This window comes from Peromyscus eremicus, chromosome 2 (genome assembly GCF_949786415.1).
Source record: "Peromyscus eremicus chromosome 2, PerEre_H2_v1, whole genome shotgun sequence".
Lineage (NCBI taxonomy): Eukaryota > Metazoa > Chordata > Mammalia > Rodentia > Cricetidae > Peromyscus > Peromyscus eremicus.
In genome coordinates, this window is record NC_081417.1 from 129,654,460 (window position 1) to 129,675,983 (window position 21,524).

At 42.3% G+C, this 21,524-nt stretch overlaps 1 protein-coding gene across 1 annotated transcript in view; it reads left to right on the plus strand.

Moving 5' to 3' along the window:
* The first annotated feature begins 217 nt into the window (after nt 1-217).
* The window catches only part of Zswim5 (zinc finger SWIM-type containing 5), a 39,362-nt gene continuing 18,055 nt past the window's right edge, over nt 218-21,524 (plus strand). Inside the window, exons 1-4 of the mRNA XM_059254812.1 lie at nt 218-572; nt 7,719-7,867; nt 11,675-11,825; nt 14,541-14,720. Coding sequence (XP_059110795.1) covers nt 443-572; nt 7,719-7,867; nt 11,675-11,825; nt 14,541-14,720 — 610 coding nt within the window. The 5' untranslated portion in view covers nt 218-442. The remainder of the gene's footprint in view (nt 573-7,718; nt 7,868-11,674; nt 11,826-14,540; nt 14,721-21,524) is intronic.

The window sequence follows — 21,524 nt, forward strand, 5'->3', positions numbered from 1 at the left end:
TTACATTAGTTCAAAAGATTCACTCCAACATAAAGGAATCTTGTTTTTCTGGACTGTGCATTCCTTCAGTGCAGTACTTGACTTCACTCACTGAGCTTGGGTTATCCAGGCAGATCTCACTCCCTGTAGAGGAGATGCTCACTGAATTGTGAATTGACTAACCCCTTAAGTTTCCTGCTACTCCCTAAACAGGATGTTTTCCTTTGTTTTTTTAGGCTTCCATCTGAGCGGCACAGTAACTGAACCAGCCACTGCTTCTGAACCAGCAGTGACTTACAAAGTTGCAATCAGTTTTGATCGCTGCAAAATCACTTCCGTGACCTGTGGTTGTGGGAATAAAGACATATTCTACTGTGCTCATGTGGTAGCACTGTCACTCTACAGGATTCGTAAACCAGACCAAGTCAAATTGCGTCTTCCTATCTCAGAAACCCTTTTCCAGATGAATAGGGACCAGCTACAGAAGTTTATTCAATATTTAATCACAGCACACCATACCGAAGTTCTTCCTACTGCACAGAAGCTGGCAGACGAGATTCTCTCTTCCAACTCAGAGATCAACCAAGTGAATGGTAATTATGTAACATTTTCTTGATTTAAAAAACATTACCTCCTTAGTGCATGAGCTGGCTGTTTGGAACCTGGGGCTTATTCAGGGACACTTCTCAGCGTGGGAGAAGGGGACTGGACCTGCCTGGACTGAATCTACCAGGTTGAGCTGAATCCCCAAGGGAGTCTGCCCTGGAGGAAATGGGAATGGGGGGTGGACTAGGGGGAAGGCAGGGGTGGAGCGGGAGGGGGGAGGACAGGGGAATCCATGGCTGATATGTAAAATTAAATTAAATTATAAAATTAAAAAATGTTTAAAAATTACCTTTTTCACAACCACTGTTAAAAGCAACACTTTTTGTTGGGCATGGTGGTACACACCTTTAATCCCAGCACTTGGGAGGCCGAGGCAGGGGGGATCTCTGTGAGTTCAAGACCAGCCTGGTCTACGAAGTGAGTTCCAGGACAGCCAGGGACACACAGAGAAATCCTGTCTGGAAAAAAACCAAAACCAACCAACCAACCAAAGCAACCCTTTTTCCTCTACTTTGTTGCCTCATTGTATTTTAAGAGGTTGGAATTTTTCTACAGTTGTAGTAATTTAACCTTAATCAGTTCATTCTGTCTAAACAGCTATGATTAACTTAGTTTCTTTTTTTTTTTCTTTTTTTGGTTTTTGCCTTTTGCTTTTTTGAGACAGGGTTTCTCTGTGGAGTTTTTTGGTGCCTATCCTGGATCTCGCTCTGTAGACCAAGCTGGCCTTGAACTCAGAGATCTGCCTGGCTCTGCTTCCCAAGTGCTGGGATTAAAGGCATGCGCCACCACCGCACTAACTCTTAGTTTCTTAAAGCAATTCATTTCTACTCTATAGATGTTTGGCCTGAGGAGTTGGTAGAATTCTGCTTTTGACTTGGTTAGTAGTTACACAGTTTTAATCACTGTGTAATAATTCATCAATCTTTACTATAGATTGTATAATTTTCATAATTTATGTTGTATTAAATATTTAAGATCTAGGGATGTAGGTCAGTGTTAGAGTGCTGGCCTGGCATGTGCAAGGACCTGAGTCCAGTCCCTAAAGCTGGAATAAAAATAGAATTTAGTTATTTTTTTAAAAATAGAATTTAATTAATTAAAAAATAAAAACTCGGGCTGGAGAGATGGCTCGGTGGTTAAGAGTATGGGCTGCTCTTCCAGAGGTCCTGAGTTCAATTACCTACAACCTCATGATGGCTCACAACCATCTACAGTGAGATCTGATGCCCTCTTCTTGTGTGCAGGCATACATGCAGATAGAGCACCCATATACATAAAAACAAACACACACAAAAATCAATACTGTATGTACACACACTTAAATATGTGCCTGTGTATACAGAACAAAAGACTAAGAGAGTCATTGTAATATTAATAGTGATAGTCTATAACTGATAGAATTACAGGTGTTTATTTTTTATGCCTTGGTATAATTTCTATAGTAAGTATATACTACTTTTATAATTCAAAAAGATGTTTAAGAACAAAAGGACTTGGTACAGTGGCCTTACCTACAATCCCAGTGCTTGGGAAGTGGAAGCAAAAGGATCAAGGAGTCAAGGTCGTCCTCACTTCACAGCAAGTTCAAAGCTAACTTTAGCTACATGAGCCCCGACTCATGGGACAGAGACAGAGACAGACAGAAAGAAGGAAAGAAAGAAAATTGTTCCTCAGACCTAAAAGCTCCCTTAGGACATGTGTCCTTTAAAGCCTCATGAGAAAAAGCCAGTTCCCTAAATGCTTCAGAGTGGACTTGCCTAATGGTAATAGTAGACCATCAGAGGATCTTACATTAGAGATGGCGTGATATTTCTTATTTAACTAATTTTGCCCTTTAACTGTGGCTTGATTAGTAATTATTTATAAAAGATACCCCTTCCATTTTATCTTCTCCTATCACCCCGAGGAAGAACCCAGACTATCTCACTAAAGTGTCATTTACTTTGACATGCTACCAGTACCAGGTAAGTCACCTCATTCTCATTCTTTTTATGAGAAGGCTCAAATATCCAAACCAATAAACTTTTATAAGAACATTTTAATTTAATGTAACTTAATTTTAAATCAATCAGTTTGGACTGAGAGTTAGTGGACAGCTAATGACTCCAGGTATTGCTTACCTAGTTGAAATGGTTCTGCTCACTTACTTTTAAATACTTGCCCTCCTCTATCTGACCTTTGAATGTGAGCATTTCTTATTTAATCTTTTTTTCTCATTTTATGGGCTCTCTGTAGACAATTTCAGCTATCCCCTTGACTTCAGCTGTCATCTGTTTATCATGATTCACAGATTCATTTTTCCAGTCCAGCACTTGTGAGTTTTGTGTATATCCACCTGACTTATATCACAGAGACATCCTAAGATCAGTGGATCTAAATGTGAATTTATAGTCTACATTCTCTTACCTTTTTAATTTTGGTTGATACCAGGGGTTGGACTGAAGGCCTTCCATGTGTTAGGCAAGTGTTCTACCACTGAGCTGCACACTGGCTAGAGTTAACTTCCTCAGACTTGCTCATTCTTCTGCTCACCATCTTAACGATTAGCACTATGCTCTAGACACTACAAACCTGTATTTATCTCTAACATCTTTTCTTTCTACATGTATTCCACTGCAAAGTCTGTTCATCTTAAATATTTCATGATTTTAATTTCTATAGCACCATCACTCTAAATTAAACCATTATGACCTTTCACCTAGATAGCTACATTGTTCCCCTTTATTCTGTCCTCCGTAGGGCCAGCCCAAGTGATTTTTCTATAACTACAGATATTGTCACACCATTTCTTTTTGTTTTGTTTTGTTTGTTTTTGAGATAGGATCTTACTATGTAGCTCTGGCTGTCCTAGAACTCACTATGTAGACCATGCTGCTGGTCTTGAACTCAGAGAGCTCTGCCTGCCTCTGCCTCCCAAATACTGGGTTTAAAGGCATATGCCACTACACCTGCCCACACCATTTCCTTCTTTTTTGGGGCGGGGGTTGGGTTTTGTTTTTTTGAGACAGGGTTTCTCTGTGTAGCCCTAGCTGTCCTGGAACTCACTCTGTTGACCAGGCTGACCTCAAACTCACAGAGATCCTCCTGCCTCTGTCTCCCGAGTGCTGGGATTAAAGACCTGCATCACCACTGCCCGGCTCTATTTCTTATTTAAAATCCTTCATTTGTCTCTTACTGTTATTAGGAAAAAGTCCACATTTCTTTGGTCAACAAAACAGTGCATGAACTGGCTATTGCTTACATTTTTACATGAGATTCCCTTGAGAGAATGTCGTCTTCTCTTCTATTACAGTTGTATTCAGTTACAGTGTAGTTTATGACTTCATGCTTTCTTTGAACAAAAGTACACTCATATTTCCCTTACTCTGTGCCAGGCAGACTCCCATTCACTCCTCCAGGGTCTTTTTTTTTTTTTTAAGCCTCCTGTGGCCTCTCTTTCCACATGAAACTGTGTGTGTGTAAAGAACTGGGGAAGTAGTTCTTGCTAGTATGTACAAGGCTCTGGGTTCAGTCTCCAGCATAACAGGAAAAATATGCATATGATTATTTGTTTATCCCCCTTCTCTCCAACTATTCCAAAGCCTCCAAGAGGACAGGAACTATATCAGTTTTGTTTATCACTAAATATTCAGTATTTGACACTAATTCTGCTACACATTAGGCTCTCGGTATATATTGCTTGCTCTGTTTCAGTTTGTTTTTCAACTAAGACCTCACTATATTGCTCAAGCCAGCCAGAACTCTTCAACAAAGAGATCCTCCTTCCCTAGCCTCAAAAGTTGCTAGGATTAGAGGCACGTGTCACTGCACCTGGCTAAATGTTTAATAAATGAAACTGTTGTGGTTAAAGAGATGGCTCAGTGGTTAAGAGCATTTTCTGCACTTCAAAGGACCCAGGTTCAATTTCCAGGACCCACATGGCAGCTCACAACTATCTATAATTGTAGTCCCATGAAATCTGATGCTTTCTTCTTATATGCAGACATACATATAGACAATACACCCATGTACATAAATAAATAAATCTTTAAAAACAAATGAAACTGTCTTATTAAATATTTTGTGGTTCTGGGCATAATGCTACACACCCAAGTAATTCCAGTACTTAGGAGGCCAAGGAAGGAGGATCCAGAGTTCAAAGCCAACCTTGTCAAAGAATTGAAGCCAGCCTTATGAACATAGGACTACCTCTCTCTGTCTCTGTCTCTCTGTCTCTCTATCTCTGTCTCTCTCTCTCTCTTTCTCTCTCTCTCTCTCTCTCTCTCTCTCTCTCTCACACACACACACACACACACACACACACGTGGGGCCTCTTGGCTCTTTTTCAGATGACTGTATAGTCTTAACACTGATTTTCTATTGTATCTTACCTAAATGTTGCCTCACTCTTTTCTTTTCCTTTCTTTCCTTTTTTTTGTTATAACTACCCAGCAGCAAACTAGAAAACATTTTGGGTGAAATTTGACTTTTAAACACTTTGAAGATTCTACAGTGACCTAATCCTATGCTAGCAGGATATTCTGTAGGACGCATACTAGGTAATTTTTAATGTGTCAGATTTCTTCCACAACTGCTATGACCGTGTGGATCCAGAGTGCTCTCTGCTTTTCTTCATACCTCCTCCCGTCCTGAGAGATGATATCATTCCATACTTGCAGCCAGCTGATTAAGGCCAACTTTCTTCTTAGGACAGGTTCCTAATTCTGCTTTTTCATCCCCTAATCGAATCACCTAGGATGATAATTGATCCAACTGCCTCTGCCTTCAGCTGCTAGAGCACTGTTGTTCTTTCCTCAGTCCTTAGGCCCAGAGTATCCAGAAACCCAGTCCTCGGCTTAACCTAATTTATCTCAGCTCCTTCTTCCTGAGCTACCGATTAGGTTCTAAAACATCCCAAAAGATGTCCAAAATAACTGTCTTAACAGTTACCAGCACTGTGCTCATAAAGGATTCATCTGAATTTGGCTAGGGATTGAAATGTGAGCAAGGAGCCAACAGACTTTCAGGAAAGAGGTCCATGTGAATAACTTCAGCTGTGTTTTAAGCAGTTTTGCTGAGGTAAGCCCAGATATGAAGGAAACATGAATATAAGTTTATAAAATCATGTCACCATGTCTACAGCTCTGCTATGCTTTAGGAAATAGTTTTATGGTGAAATACAATATAACACATATACATTTATTTGTTAAGATGTCTCATATAACCCAGGCTGTCCTTAAATTCACTATGTAATCAAAGATGGATTTGAATTCCTGATCCTCTGCTTCTACCTCCTGAGTGCTGAAGATTAGAGATTATGTACCACCCTGCCCAGCTAAAAAGAGTTTTATGTTCTAATAAAATATTTTTAGTTTTAAAAATAATATGTATATTAATACAGATTTGAACTTCACAGAGGAGCAAAACAAAATAATATCACTTTCCTGGGGGGGGGGATGTTATGATTTTTATTCCTGTATTTTGAAGATACAGAGGAGAAATAAACTAAGTTTCCCCTACCATACAGCACAGAATGCCTCTGTGACCAACTGTGTGGGGATTTTTTTTCTCTGCACATCAACCACCTAGTTCCACAACAGACACCAGCATGTCCTCTAATACAGTTCATTTCTGATACTGACTACCTGGGGGTGGTGAAAGGCCCACATGGTGAAGCTCAGTCTCGGGATTGTCACTTCTGTCCTACTTCAGATGCCAGTCATATGGCCCAGGTTGTTACAGCTTTTAACTAGCTGGCAGACTGACTGACCATAAACCAAAGTTCCGGCACTCCTCTCCCGATGTCCAGGCCATTTGCTGGGGCAGATCACCGAATCAGGGAAACATTTTACTTACATTTGCAGGTTCATTACAACATTGCCAAAGGTACAACCGAAAACTACATAGGGCAAAGCATATCTTACAAGAGGCTTCCGTACTTTCTCCAAGTATGCTGCTCTTGAGAACCCTCCCCCGTGTCCTATTATTTAGAAGCTCTACAAATTCTACGCTGTTGGGTTTTTCTGGAAATGTCATCACATAGATATGATTGTTTAAATCACTGGCCATTGGTGAGCAATTTAACCTTCAGGACTCCATTTCTCCTCAGTAGAGACTGACACATGGGACTAAATGTCCCAACTCTCTGCCTGGGTGAGCAGAGCCAATCCTGAAGCTGTCTAGCTTGTCTTGACTGTCATCAACTCATTAGCACACAGAAAGGCACCACTTTGAAAATTCCAAGGACTTTAAAGTTGTATGCCATGCCTCGAGAAATGGCTCAGCAGTTAAGAGTACTTGTTGCTCTTACAGAGGACCTGGGTTTGAATCCCAGAATCCCCATGGCGGCTAACAACCAGTTGTAACTAATTCCAGAAGATTTGATGCCCTCTTCTGGCCTCTGCAAGCACTGCACACATGTGATGCACAGACATACATGCAAACAAAACATCCATACACATAAAATGAAAATCTTTTTTTTTTAAAGATTTATTTATTTATTATGTATACGGAAGAGGGCGCCAGATCTCATTACAGATGGTTGTCAGCCACCATGTGGGTCCTGGGAATTGAACTCAGGACCTCTGGAAGAGCAGTCAATGCTCTTAACCTCTGAGCCATCTCTCCAGCCCAAAATGAAAATCTTTTTTAAAAAAAATAGTGGTATGCTATGAAATAAAGGACAGAGACCACATGTAATGTATATTTAACAAAAGCAGGCGTGTATCTCTCTTTCTCTCTCTTTTTTTTTGGGGGGGGGCCTTTATTGCTTTTCTTTTTTCCTTTTTTGGTTTTTCAAGACAAGGTTTCACTGTGTAGTCCTAGCTGTCTTGGAACTTGCTCTATAGACCAGGTATCCAATCCACCTGCCTCTGCCTCCCAAGTTCTGGGACTAAAGGCATGTGCCACCACCGCACCCCACCCCCTCACCCCCACAGCATTTGTGTATTTCATTTTAGGCTTTTCAGTAGTCATAGACCTTAGAAGTCTACAACTCTGACTTCTGTGAACCTGAAACTGGCATGTATCTTACATTTCTGAAGTCCCACAGTTGCCAAAGCACTATTACATCTGTATGATCACAGTGTGCCACACGGCTGAGTGTGTGACATGGGAATCCAGAGCATTGATCACACTGTTCCCATTCCTCACAGGTGCCCCTGACCCCACAGCTGGGGCCAGCATTGACGATGAGAACTGCTGGCACTTGGATGAAGAGCAGGTGAAGGAACAAGTGAAGCTTTTCCTCTCCCAGGGCGGTTACTATGGCTCTGGAAAGCAGCTCAATTCAATGTTTTCCAAGGTAAGAAATTAAAAAAGGGGGTTCTTTCTTTTAAACATTAAGTAAACCTGGCTCACCACACATCTGCCTTCTGGTGTACCTAGCTGCACCTGGCTGTACTGAGTGCTTAAAACATAGCAGGAGAGGATAAGCAGAGTCTCATGATCAGGCTAGGTCATGGAGCCTACCGACCTCCCTTCTGTACTCTAAATGAGCCAACACTGCTGGAGAACTTTAGCAAGGAACTGTCTTCTCTCTGCTAGGAACCCAGAACTGCCTGATGAAGCTTCAGAGACTAGAGTTTCAACACTGTTCGAGAAGAGACTATTTTGAAACTTGAGGCACTCATGCCAGGCAGGCTGGATTGGTTTTGGTTTTTTCTCTCTTTTCATTAGCACTTTTACTGGGATATAATATACATATATATTATATATATATTATACATATAATATACACACACACACACACATACATATATAATCCTTGCAGTTGTGGCTGGAGATGCAGGTCAATGGTAGAACACTTGCCCAGCATGTACAAGTTCAGTGGGTATTTATGGAGTGTTTTGTGGGGGGGGGGGGGTTGCTATATTCACAGATAGAATAGAGCCATCACTACAATTAATATTCTCATCACCCTGGGAAGAAACTTCATGCTTTGCACCTATTGGTCATAAGTGAGCTGCTTCAGAAACAAACCGAGATATTTGTCTTTCCATGACATCAAACTTATGGAAAAATAATTCACAAGTGATGTCAGTTTTGTTGGTTTTGATTTACCAACTAGTCCTGATTTCACATTACAATTGCAGGGTTTAATTTAAAGTTTATTTTGAGGGATCTTATGATGTGATGTAGTGCTCAAAGGATGACTATGTGGAATTAGTTCTGTTTCGCCCTTGTCCTGGGCTCCAGAGATTGAACTCAGTCACCAGGCTTAAGGGCCAAGTATCTTTATGTGCTAAGCCATCTGGGTTGCCTCACAATTTATTTTATTCCAACCTTAATTACTAATATCAATCCTAAGATCACATACATCGTCCCAGTTTTATACACATCACACACTATATCTATCATCTGTCTACTTATCTATCATCTACCTACCTATTATATCTGTATGTATGTGTGCTTGTGCTAGGAGAAGCAGATGCTTTTTTGGAGGGGGGCGGGCTACAAAAAGATTGCGCTACAGAGGTCAGTGAGGTCTCTGAAGTCAAGAGCAGACACATGCCGAGGGTCACTCAAGGGGTTAGATAAATATCAACCTAAGGGGATGGGAAGGTGGCTCATTGGTAAGCTGCAGTCAAGCCCCTGCAATGCTAGTAAAATGGGAGGTGAGTCTGGAGTTCATTGGCTAGTGGGCTTAGTCTACTTAGTCTCTCATTGGCCTGGAACTCTATCTCAAACAAAAGATGAAGTGCACCTGAGGAACAACACCCAAGGTCATCCTCTAATTTACACACACACACACACACACACACACACACACACACACACACACACACACGGCATGTACACATACGTGAAGATAGTGACTTGACTTGAGGGCTCAGTCACAGAACTGTTCTGAGTTGCAGGGCAGGTTCCAAATACAGAGCTTCTTCAAGATGTGGGCGGGGCCAGATCGGAGAGCAGCAGTGTAGGCAGGCAGGGTCAAGCAGAGGGACCGTGCTGAGCTGAAGCCCTGAAGACAGCCAGAGTTACTCACCTACTGATTGCTTAGTGTCCGTTGGTCTGCTGATGAGTTGATGGGTGTTCCATACCTCATTGTTAGGTGCCCCTTTTATTTACTTATTTTTTAATCATCTATTTCTTTTACATCCCAGCTGCAGCCTCCCCCCATCCTCCCTTCCCATCCCCAGTCCCTTCCTCTTCCATCTCCATCCAGGAAAGGGCAGGTTTCCTATGACTATCAAAAAACATAGCACATCAAGTTTCAGTAAGACAAAGCACCTCCCCATGTTCTAAGGCTGGGCAAGGTGACCCAGTATGAGGAGTAGGCTCCCAAAAGCCAGTAGAAGAATTAGAGACAGCCCCTGTTCCCGCTGTTAGGAGCCCCATAAGAGGACCAAGCTACACAACTGTAACATATATGCAAAGGGCCTAGGTCAGTCTCATGTAGACTCCCTGGTTGTTGGCTCAGTCTCTTCGAGCCCTTATGAGCCCAGGTTAGTTGATTGTGTGAGCCTTCCCATGTGACCCCTCTGGTTCCTACACTCCTTTCTCCTTCTCCTTCCCAGGATTCCCAAACTCTGCCTAATGTTTGGCTGTGAGTCCTGCCTCCGTCAGTTGCTGGATGATGCCTCTCTGATGACAGTTGGACCAGGCACCAATCTGGTCACAGTATGGCCAGTTATCCACTACTTATCCACTATTGCTAAGAGTCTAAGCTGAGGTCCTCCCTGTGGACTCCTTGGAGATTCCCCTGCACTAGGCTTCTGGCCAACCCCAAAATGCCCTATCCCCCTCAACAGTCCCCCTCCATGCCCTCCCCAACCTGATCCCTCATGTTCCCATCCCCACTTGCCCTCAGTCCACTCATGAAATCTCTTCTCTTTCCCCTTCCCAGGAGATCTGTGTGTCCCACCCTTGAACTCTCCTTGTTACCTAGCCTCTCTGGGTCTGTGGATTGTAGCATAATTACCCTTTATTTTACAGCTAATAACCACATATGAGTGAGTACATACCATGTTTGTCTTTATCATTCTGGGTTACCTTACTCAGGATGATTTTTTCTAGTTCGATCCATTTGCCTTCAAATTTTCCTGGTGTCCTTGTTTTTAACAGCTGAGTAATACTCCATTGTGTAAATGTGCCACATTTTCTTTATCCATTCCTTGGTAGAGGGGGTGTACCCCCTTTTATATGACCCAGATAAGGAGATTGCATCATCTGTTGGTCTGTGTTCAATAAGTTCAAAAGCCTGCTTTTCTTTTTTTTTTTTAAATATGGTTTGTATGCAGTCCATGTGTTCTTGATTTGGTTTGATAAGTTCATGGTCATAATACTTTTTTATGAGTAAATTGTCTATCAGTACATGCCCCTGGCTTGTGCTGGGCAGATGGTAGTTGTTTACCTGCATGAACAAGAAGTGGAGCTCCTCTGCATCAGCTTTAAACTCAGCAAAGACCACACTGCTGTTTTACAAATGGAGTTAGTCAGGGCAAGGCACAGCCTAAAGGTAATGTTTGATTCAGTGCAGAGTAACTGGAGCAGCTCATCTCACACTAACACTCTTACCCTCCATATCTACTTCCCCACCCCCAGCTCTCAGGGACCTCATCTGCTTTCTGTGTGTATAATTTTCTCTATTCTGGACTTTCAAATAATAAAAATATACATGGGGGTGACTTCTTTCCCTTCTAAACCTGCTGTTTTAAAGGTTCATCTTTATGGTTAAGTAAGAGTCCATTTTATTTAGCTTCTGTCTGTCAGTAGACACTTGAATTGCTTTCACCTTTTTGCTACTCTAAAAAAAAGTTGCTGTTAGCATCCTTGTACAAGTTCTACATAAACAATTCTCCAAGGTTGCTGCCTCTTTTTATAGTTCCACCAACAGTACATGGGTTCTGATTTCTTTACATCCAGGCCAATACTGTTATTGTCTTTTTATTCCAGCCATCCTAGTGTGTTTAAAGAGGCATCTCATTATATATAACAGGCTTTCTTGATACATGTAGGAATTTTGCTTACAGAGTTGAGAGGCTTTCTTTCTGTCTCTTAAGTACACTACACAAGTACATCATCTTCTCAACCTGTTCTCCATCTTTCACCTCCTCCTTTTCTGTGCTCTGCAGTTACCAATTACTTGCCCCTCCTTATATGGCAGGTTCGAGAGATGCTTCGGATGAGAGATTCCAATGGAGCCAGGATGCTGACACTTATAACTGAGCAATTTATGGCTGATCCCCGCCTCACACTCTGGAGGCAGCAAGGAACAAGCATGACAGACAAGTGCAGGCAGCTCTGGGATGAGCTGGGTAAGTCCCTATTCCTCATAAGTCATAGACCGACATTAGAGAGCATTTGTCGTTGGTGTATGTGTGGATCTTGCTTATTCTAGCTCTGAAGCATTTTAGGTTCAACAGAAGCGTCCTAATCTCACTTTGCTGCGTCTACAGCACTGTGCTTGCCTGTTAAGACTCCATTTCATGGTACCTCCACAGAAGCCACTGCTGAAAGAAAACCTCTTCACTTGACTTCAGTTGCATGGCACTAACCTAGCTCTCTAAATCCTTAGCTCAGGTTCTGGGGACATAGCTCAGCTAGCAGAATGCTTCCCTAGCATGTACCAAACCCAAAGTTCAGTCATCACTGCATACAAGCAGGTGTGCTGGCACACACCTGTAATCTCAGCACTTGGAAGGTGGAGAAAGGAGAAACGGGCGTTCAAGATCATCCTGTTACTTAGTGAATTCCACCACCACCACAAAAACCCCTTAGCCTCACTTGTTTGTTGCTTGCCCCGAGACTCCTCTCTGGTGTCATGCCTAGCCAGACCGCTCAGTGTGAGGAGATCTCCAGTGCTTAAGCTTCGGCCTCCTATGCTGCTCTTTTTTCTCTTTTCTTTCTCTTTTTCTGTACTTGTTGAAGAGCTTCATGGCAAGCCAGGCATAGTGGCACCCCTTTAATCCCTGCACTCAAGAGGCAGAAGCAAGCTGGTCTCTGTAGTTTAAGGCCATCCTGGTCTACATAGAAAGTTCCAGGCTAGCCAGGACTGTATGGTCAGACCTTGTCTCAAAAAGTAAAAAATAAATAAGTATAAACATATATAATTTTAGATTTTTTTAAAATAAGAGTTGAACCAATATAGACAAACTTTCATTTTCAGTTAGTATCTGAAACTGAGGCTAGGTGGTCTTTAAAACATATCTAGGGCTGGAGAGATGGCTCGGGGGTTAAGAGCACTGGCTGTTCTTCCAGAGGTCCTGAATTCAACTCCCAGCAACCACATGGTAGCTCACAACCATCTGTAATGAGATCTGATGCCCTCTCCTGGTGTGCAGGCATACATGCACACAGAACACTGTATATGTGATAAATAAATCTAAAAAATTCTATTTGGAAAACAACATCCTATTTTACTTTAAGAAGCTATGAAATCTGGGGCTGGAATCATATGGCTCAGTGGTTAAGAACATGTATTATTTTTGCAAGGACCCAAGTTCAATTCCCAGCACCCATGTTGGGCAGCTCATAACTGCCTATAACTCCAGCTCCAAAGGGATCCCTCTAACCTCAGCAACAAGCACATATACATATACATGTATGCATAAATAATAATATTTTTTTAGAAAAAGGCTGTGAAATTCCCATTCATGATTGAGTTAAGAAGCATTATATAACTGGATATGGTAGCTGTAATTCCAGCATTTTGGAAAGTAAGTCAGGGGGAGGTGAGTTCAAGGCCAACTAACCTGAATAATTTAATTTAGCAAGACCCTATGGGGGGAAACCACTTCATTTCTGCTACTTGCTAACTGGAGATTGAGAAAGTGTCTGGCACAGCCACATAGCCAATCCTGAAAAACCACCTGTTTTCCGTGGAAAGGAGAGTGATGTGTTCAAAGAAACAGTACCCATTTGGTCACCCGTATGTGGTGTTCACTGTTTTGGTCACCACAGTGACCAAAACACCTGAAAAAAGATCACAAATTTGATCAGCAGTTACAAAATCCAAGTCCAAAGTAAATCATTTTTCTTTGAGAAAAATAACTAAGATTTGTTCTGTAATAATAGATTAGACTAGGTCCTTTGCAAACTTTATTTCATGTAATTCTCCTACTATATTAATAAGATAGGTATTTTTAAGTTCTCTGTTTAATAATTGAGGGACTTAGAGGTCAAAAATCTAACTACCCAAAATATGAAACTTTTCTGAGCACCTCCCTTCCAACCTTGACCCTATCTTAAGTGTCTTTTGCTATTCACTATTATGCCATGAATATGCTCTGTGTGTGTGAGTGCGTGTGCATGCACATATGCACAAGTGTATATGACATACATGCAGAGGTCAGAGAGAGGACAACCTGTTGGTCCTTAAGCACCTTCCACTTATTTGAGATAGGGTCTCATTGGTCTGGAACTTTGTCACACAGGCCAGTCTAGCTGAGCCTGCAGGCTTCCAGAGAGCCTCCTAGCTCCACCATGGCAATACTTGGATTTCAGGCACATGCCACCGCATCCAGCTTTTATGTGGGCCCTGGAGATCTGAACTTGGATCCTTACACTTGGAAGGCAAGCACTTGAACCACTGATCTCCTCAGCCCTATGTCCTGAACATATCTAAATTTAACACATTGTATCACGTGGTATTATGCTCATTTATCCATCTATCCTACCAGACAGCTCCTACAGACAGAAAAGAGGTCTTATTCACCTGTTGTTAAGTTACTTTCACATTGCTGTGGTCACACAATTATAAGGAAACTTAAGATTCATTTGGCTTATGGTTTCTCAGGCTTTAGTCCCTCAGCCAATTCTGAAAATCTTAGCAATTATGTTCATATTTATATATAATGTCTATATATGTATGTATGTATGTATGTATGTATATTCCACATGTATGAAAGAGAAGGAAGCTGATGGGTTGTTTTTGCTTTAGGGGCATTTGGATTGTTTGGGTGCTGAGGCCTGAAGCACAGGCATACATGTTATTCCCACATACTAAGAATGTGGACTGCTCTGTTTTTCAGGGGCTTTATGGGTGTGCATAATTTTAAATCCACACTGCAAACTAGAAGAAAAATCCTGTTGGCTACAGCAGCTGCAGAAGTGGAATGACCTGGATATCTGTCCTCTGGAAGATGGCAATTATGGGCATGAACTCCCCAACATTACCAATGCACTTTCCCAGAGTGCCAGCCACAGCCCAGGTGAGCCAAGTACCTTTCTGTTTAGAACTTCAGGAGGTGAGAGGACAAAACACCAGAACAATGGTAGTCAGGCAACCTTCTTTTGTTTCTTTTTTTCCTGTCAAAATTATCATCTTAAATAAGAAAAGCTTTTCTTTTAATTCACCTCAACATGCTAAATTTTAGGTAAGCATATGTGTTTGACATTGAGGATGCTGTCTTTTTCCACATCAAGGGAGTCTACAGTGCCCAGCATGAAGTCCTAGTTCTCTCTGCCCAATTTCTCTCAACGTTCAGATTCTCTGGGTTTGTGTAGCTAGAAAACCTGCTTTAAAGGAGAGACAGAAGCCTACCAAAAAGTAAACAAAACCTAAGGTGAGGTGTTGTGTCTCAGTCCTGTATTCCCTGCATCCTGAATGTAGAGGCAAGCAGACAGATCTTTTTGTGTAGTATCCTTATCAAATCCTGGCTGCACTCACAAGGCAGAGGCAGGCTGATCTCTGAGTTTGAGGCCAGCCTGGTCTACAGAGTAAATCCAGGACAACCAGTTTGTTAGGGTCCTGAGAGGGACATGTGGACTCCTTGTAAGCACAGCCAAGGGGAGGTCCTAGAGCAGTTAGGTCATTTTAGATATGATTCGCTTAAGCAAGTGGCAATCATATTAGTATGTTCTAATTGACCAGGGCTAGTCAGAAGCTGATTAAGGCTACAGCTTTTTCATTTCTGGGCAGGCCTGGACAAGTCCCAGGCCTTGTCCTTATTTGGTTATTACCTTGAGCTTGCTGACTGTGGCTCAGGCCTGGCCTGCATGTACTAGGCCTCTTTGTCCTTGCTGTTGGGGGTGTTGGAGGCTGATTGTCCTTTGTTTGTGGCTCTTTCAGAAACTGCTTGTTCAGTCTCAGGAAACTGAAAATGAGGCCTAATCTCTTAGAGAAGACTGAGCAGCCTTTTATGGCATCTGCTCAGTCCTCTCACCAGGGATACTCAGAGAAACCCTGTCTCCAAAAAAACAAAACAAAAAAAACCAAATATATCACCCCCAAGTTATTGACAAGACTCCTACTCCACTGTAAGGCAGATCTAGTACAGTAATACCATACCCTCTGCCTTTTGAACAGCTCACTGGTCTACAGATTCATCAACATTCATGTCATTCCTTCTGACTCAGGCCTTTTGATGTTGACCATTGTCCTTTAGTTCATCGAGTCTTTATTGGTAGGTCATTTTGTCAGACATTGATCGTACACTTGTTCTCTTTTTTTTTTTTTTATTTGAAGTAATAGTTATCGGCATTTTCAGCCTCGAAGAAGAAATCACTTAAATAATTGTTTTTGTTTGGTCATCTTCTATTGTGCCATAATTAGTTGCCAGTATACTTAAGATAACTAAGTTAACGAGCCATGAAGAGACTATAATTTTGTCACTTCACTCAGCTATCTATTCTGGCACTCATCTGGCCTACACAACACAGGAAGTCATCACTTTAGTATAGACTTTAGATGGCATGGAGGATCAACTATATACATAAACACACACCCCACTCTGGAATTTCTCATTTTGTGTTGGTTCTTATTGTTACCTTATTCTTTTCCACACACAGCCCAGTCTTTGTTGTTGCTGAATTGTTGCTATGTTTTGTTTGAGAAGTTCTCATTATAGGAGGCCTGGATAGACAACTCAGCACAGGCTCCTCTTCCCAGAGGTCCTAAGTTCAATTCCCAGCAACCACGTGGTGGCTCACAACCATCTGTAATGGGATTTGATGCCCTCTGCAGATAGAGCACTCATATACATAAAATACAGAAATAAACCGGGCGGTGGTTTCGCACGCCTTTAATCCCAGCACTCGGGAGGCAGAGACAGGTGGATCTCTGTGAGTTCGAGGTCAGCCTGTTCTACAGAGGGGGTTCCAGAACAGCCAAGGCTACACAGAGAAACCCTGTCTCCGGGTGGAAAAAAAAGGTCAGAGTTACTTACTATCTCTGTCCATCTATTCTGCCTCTTTGTGTTTGTATTTCGAAGTCCAAAAAGTTCTCGTTCGTGTTCTCTCTCTCTCTCTCTCTCTCTCTCTCTCTCTCTCTCTCTCTCTCTCTCTCTTCCCTCCTTCCCTCCCTCCCTCCCTCCTTTCTTTCTTTTCCTCCTCTCTCTCTGTTTTTTGAAACAGGGTTTCTCTATGTAGCCCTAGCTGTTCTGGAACTCACTCTGTAGACCAGGCGGGCCATGATCTGACTGCCTCTGCCTCCTGAGTGCTGGGATTAGTGAACTACCACAACCCAGCCCAAACCCTTCTCTTATTCCCTAGATCGTATTCCTTTTCTTATCTAAGATACTGCTTTAGTGATTATCTCCCATCTCTTCTGCATCCAGATGTTTCCCTACTCCATGAATTATTCCTATGAGTTATAAAATACAAGCCCACTGTGTCACTGGCCCTTAAACAAAGCAAAGCAAGAACACGCTTGGGACTCCACATACCTTTCTGGCTGCCTTTCTCTGAGCTATAAGAATTAAGAAAAGTAATTCAGAGCTGAGTATAGGGTACATGCTTATAATCTCAGCACTGAGGAGGTAGGAGCAGCGGATCATGAATTCGAGGCCAGGTTAGACTACCTAAGCTAGACCCTGCCTCAAAATTATTTTTTTAAAGAGTTTTTTCTTTGTTTTTTTGAGACAAGGTTTCTCTATATAACAGCTCTGGCTGTCCTGGATCTCACTCTGTAGACTGTAGCTAGAGTTTTCCTGACTGGCCCACAGTCAGGACAAATCTCTGACACCCGCCAGTCCCACAGCCACTCAGACCCAACCAAGTAAACACAGAGACTTATATTGCTTACAAACTGTATGGCCGTGGCAGGCTTCTTGCTAACTGTTCTTATATCTTGAATTAATCCATTTCTATAAATCTATACCTTGCCACGTGTCTCGTGGCTTACCGGGATCTTCACATGCGGCTTGTCATAGAGGTGGCTGGCAGTGTCTCCCTCATTCAGCTTCCTGTTCTTTCAATTCTCCTCTCTGTTAGTCCCGCCTATACTTCCTGCCTGGCCACTGGCCAATCAGTGATTTATTTATTGACCAATCAGCAACACATTTGACATACAGACCATCCCACAGCAGTAGACCAGGCTGGCCTTGAAGTCACAGAGATCCGCCTGCTTCTACCTCCTGAGTGCTGGGACTAAAGGTATGTGCCACCACTGCCTGGCAAAAAAAAAAAAGTATTTTGTTGTTGTTGTTTGGTTTTTCGAGACAGGGTTTCTCTGTGTAGCTTTGGAGCCTGTCCTGAATCTCACTCTGTAAACCAGGCTGGCCTCGAACAAGTATTTTTTAAATTAAAAGAAAAATTATTTGAAAGACTCATATATTTACCATATATGCCAAAAATCATATATATTCACTTCTGCTCTCTGATTCTCCTTTGAGTACACCCTAGTCATGTTGTTTTTGGTATTTTACTCCTTTGGGAGGCTGCCACCCAGCTCCCAAATAAATCACACACAGAGGCTTATTCTTAATTATAATGCCCAGCTTTAGCTTGGCTTAGTTTCTAGCCAGCTTTTTTTTTTTAACTTAAATTGTCCCATCTACCTTTTGCCTCTGGACTTTTCCTGTTCTCGTACTTCTGTAAATCTTGCTCTTACTCCATTGCTGGTTGTGTAGCTGGGTGGCTGGCCCCTGGAGCCCTCCTCCTTCTCTGGCTGCTAGATCCTTTTTCTTCTTCCTCTTTCCAGATTTCTCCCTCTGTATATTCTCTCTCCCTGCCAGCCCCACCTATCCTTTCTCCTGCCTTGCTATTGGCCAGTTCTTGATTAGACCATCAGGTGTTTTACACAGACACAGTAACGCAGCTTCACAGAGTTAAACAAATGCAACATAAACAAAAGTAACACACCTTAAAATAATTCCCCAACATAGTGAGGTCTTCAGCCCGACCTGTACTGAGACAGCTCTGTACTGGTCCCTAGTATCATCTACGGCCAGATTGGATGGTTGATTCTCAGTTGTAATCTTAATTGATGTTTGACCTTTTAGCAGTGTTCAACATTGATCATTTTCTGCTTGAAACATCCTTGTCATCTGATTGCCAGTTACTCTCTGTGAGTTCTCATTACCACTCCATTGCCCTCTTACTGTCTCTTCCCTGACTTTCCAACTTCAACATGCTTTAAGTGCCTACACTGTCGTTAGACCATCCTCCTCCTCTTCTGCCTTGGTGAGTGCACTATTTTAGTAAATATCTGTTCATTCCCAAGTGTGTGTCTCCTGCTCAGACTTTTCCTCTTAGCCCTAGTCTTGCATATTTATTTACTTTCGAGGCTCCTGCTTGTATCTTACTCTCTTCTGCTTCCTTTCCTTTTTTCTTGTTCTTTTTTGTTGTTGTTGTTTTTGTGTTGTTTTGTTTTTGTTTTTTTAGATAGGCAGGTGCAGGCTGTCCTCAAGCTTGCTAATCCTGACTCTGCCTCCCAAGTACTAGAATTACAGGTGTGTACCGCCATTGCTCAGTTTGGACTCATTCTTGATTCTTCTTTCTCTCTCATCCACATCTTACTTGTAAGTGTGGTGGTTTGAATAGATATGGCCCCCATAGATTCGTGTGATTGAATATTTGGCCCATAGAGAGTGGCACATTAGGAGGTGTGGCCTTGTTGGAGTGGGTGTGTCCTTGTTGGAGGAAGTGTGTCACTGTGGCTTTTAGGTCTCTTATGCTCAAACTACACCCAGGACATCGTCTCTCTCTGCTGCCTGTAGATCAAGATGTAGAACTCTTAGCTCTTTTCCAACACCATGTCTGCCTGCATGCCACTATGTTCCTGTAATGAGGCTAATGGACTAAACCTGTGAAACTGTAAGCCAGGTCCAGTTAAGTGTTTTCCTTTATAAGACTTGCCATGGAGCTGGGCAGTGGTGGCACATACCTGTAAACCCAGCAATCAGGAAGCAGAGGCGGGTGGATTTCTGTGAATCTGAGGCCAGCCTGGTCTACAGAGCGAGTTCCAGGACAGGCACCAAAACCACACAGAGAAAACCTGTCTCAGAAAAAAAAAAAAAAAAAAAAAAGACTTGCCAAGGTCATGGTGTCTCTTCACAGCAATAAAACCCTAACTAAGACAATGGGCAAGTCTTATTTGCCTTTATCTCAGAACATAACCAGTATCCAAGTACTTATCATCTCTACTGTTTATTACTTGGACCTCCTACCATTATCTCCGATAAACTGTTACAAGTGGCTGCCTAACAGCTTGCTCATTCCATCCAACTAGTCTAGGCTCCTTGATGTTTTCAAAGGTTCCCCAAATACATTCCTACCTCGGGACTTAGTGCTTGCTCTTCTTCCCACCTGGAATGCTCTCTTAATTGTCACTATGGCTGGCCTCTTAGTTCCTACAGATCCCGGCATTCAAATGCTCTCCCCCACCCCCACCCCTCCCTCTCTGAGACAGTCTTACTGCATTCCTGGCTCAAGTGATCTCCTTCAGTGGCTGGGACTATAGGCATATACCACCTCACAAAGCTGTTCAAAAATTATCTTTTGTGGGGCCTGTTTTAGTTTTGGGTTTTTATTTTCTTTTGTTTTCTGGGGGAGTTTTTTGTCTTTTTTTGTTTTGTTTTGTTTTTGTTTTTCGAGACAGGGTTTCTCTGTATAGCTTTGCGCCTTTCCTGGATCTCGCTCTGTAGACCAGGCTGGCCTCGAACTCACAAAGATCCGCCTGCCTCTGCCTCCCAAGTGCTGGGATTAAAGGCGTGCGCCACCACCGCCCGGCTTGTTTGTCTTTTTGAGACGAGGTCTTGCTGTATGCTTAGCTGGCCTGGAATTCACTATTGTAGTCCAGGCTGGTATGTGCTACCACACCAGCTTTTGTTTTGATTTTTAGGTGGGTTTGTATATCCCAGGCTGATCTAGCATCTTTGTGCAGCCGAGCGAGAGTGGCCTTGAGTTTCTGACCCTCCTCTTCCACCTCCCAGTTGCTGAGGTTACAGGCATATACCACAATGCTAGTGTTTCATGTGGTGCTAGGCAAGCATTCCACCAACTGAGCTACATCCCCAGCCTCTCAAATGTTGTTTTATTAGAGACTACTCTATATAAAACAGTAACCTTAACCTAATATCATCTTGCCTTTCTCTCTAACTCTGCTTTTGTTTTTTTCATAGTATTTATAAATGTATATGTCTGATATACTGTATATTTAACTCTCTCCCCATTTCAATGTAAAGGTTAATAGAAACAGACTTTACCAATCCTGCCTATAACAGTATCTGCTGTGTGTGAAGTATTAGATGATGTAATGAATTGCAAAGCAATGAGAGCTGTCCCCACTGTGTGCTGAGCAGACCAGAGCAAATACTCAGTCAGGGTGAAAGACTCTAGCCAATAGGAGACTGTGTACTCTTTCCTAATGCTTTCTCTTTTGTCCAGCACCTCAATTAGATGAGTCATGTGTGCTCTGAAACATTAGATTAAAGCAAACCTATTAATTCAATAAATTGTATTATTAATAAATAATTTATTATTACAAATTAACTGCATTTGTATGTGTATGTGTGCATTTGTGCATGTGAATGTAGTATCTGTGGAAGCAAGAGAGTATCAGGGCCCTGGAATTGGAGTTACAGACAGTTGTGAGCTGCCCAAGCTCTAAGTCTCCTAAACTGGATGTCTTAGCTGGTCTCCAGTCTTGTAGTCTGAAGAAGTAGGTTCTAATACCAATGAAGTTGTGCCTCGGCAGCAGGATAGATGAAGTTGCCATGGAGAGTAAGGACAAGTAGGCAGAATAGCAAGCTTTCTTCTCCTATGTCCTTTATGTGGGCTGCCACCAGAAAGTT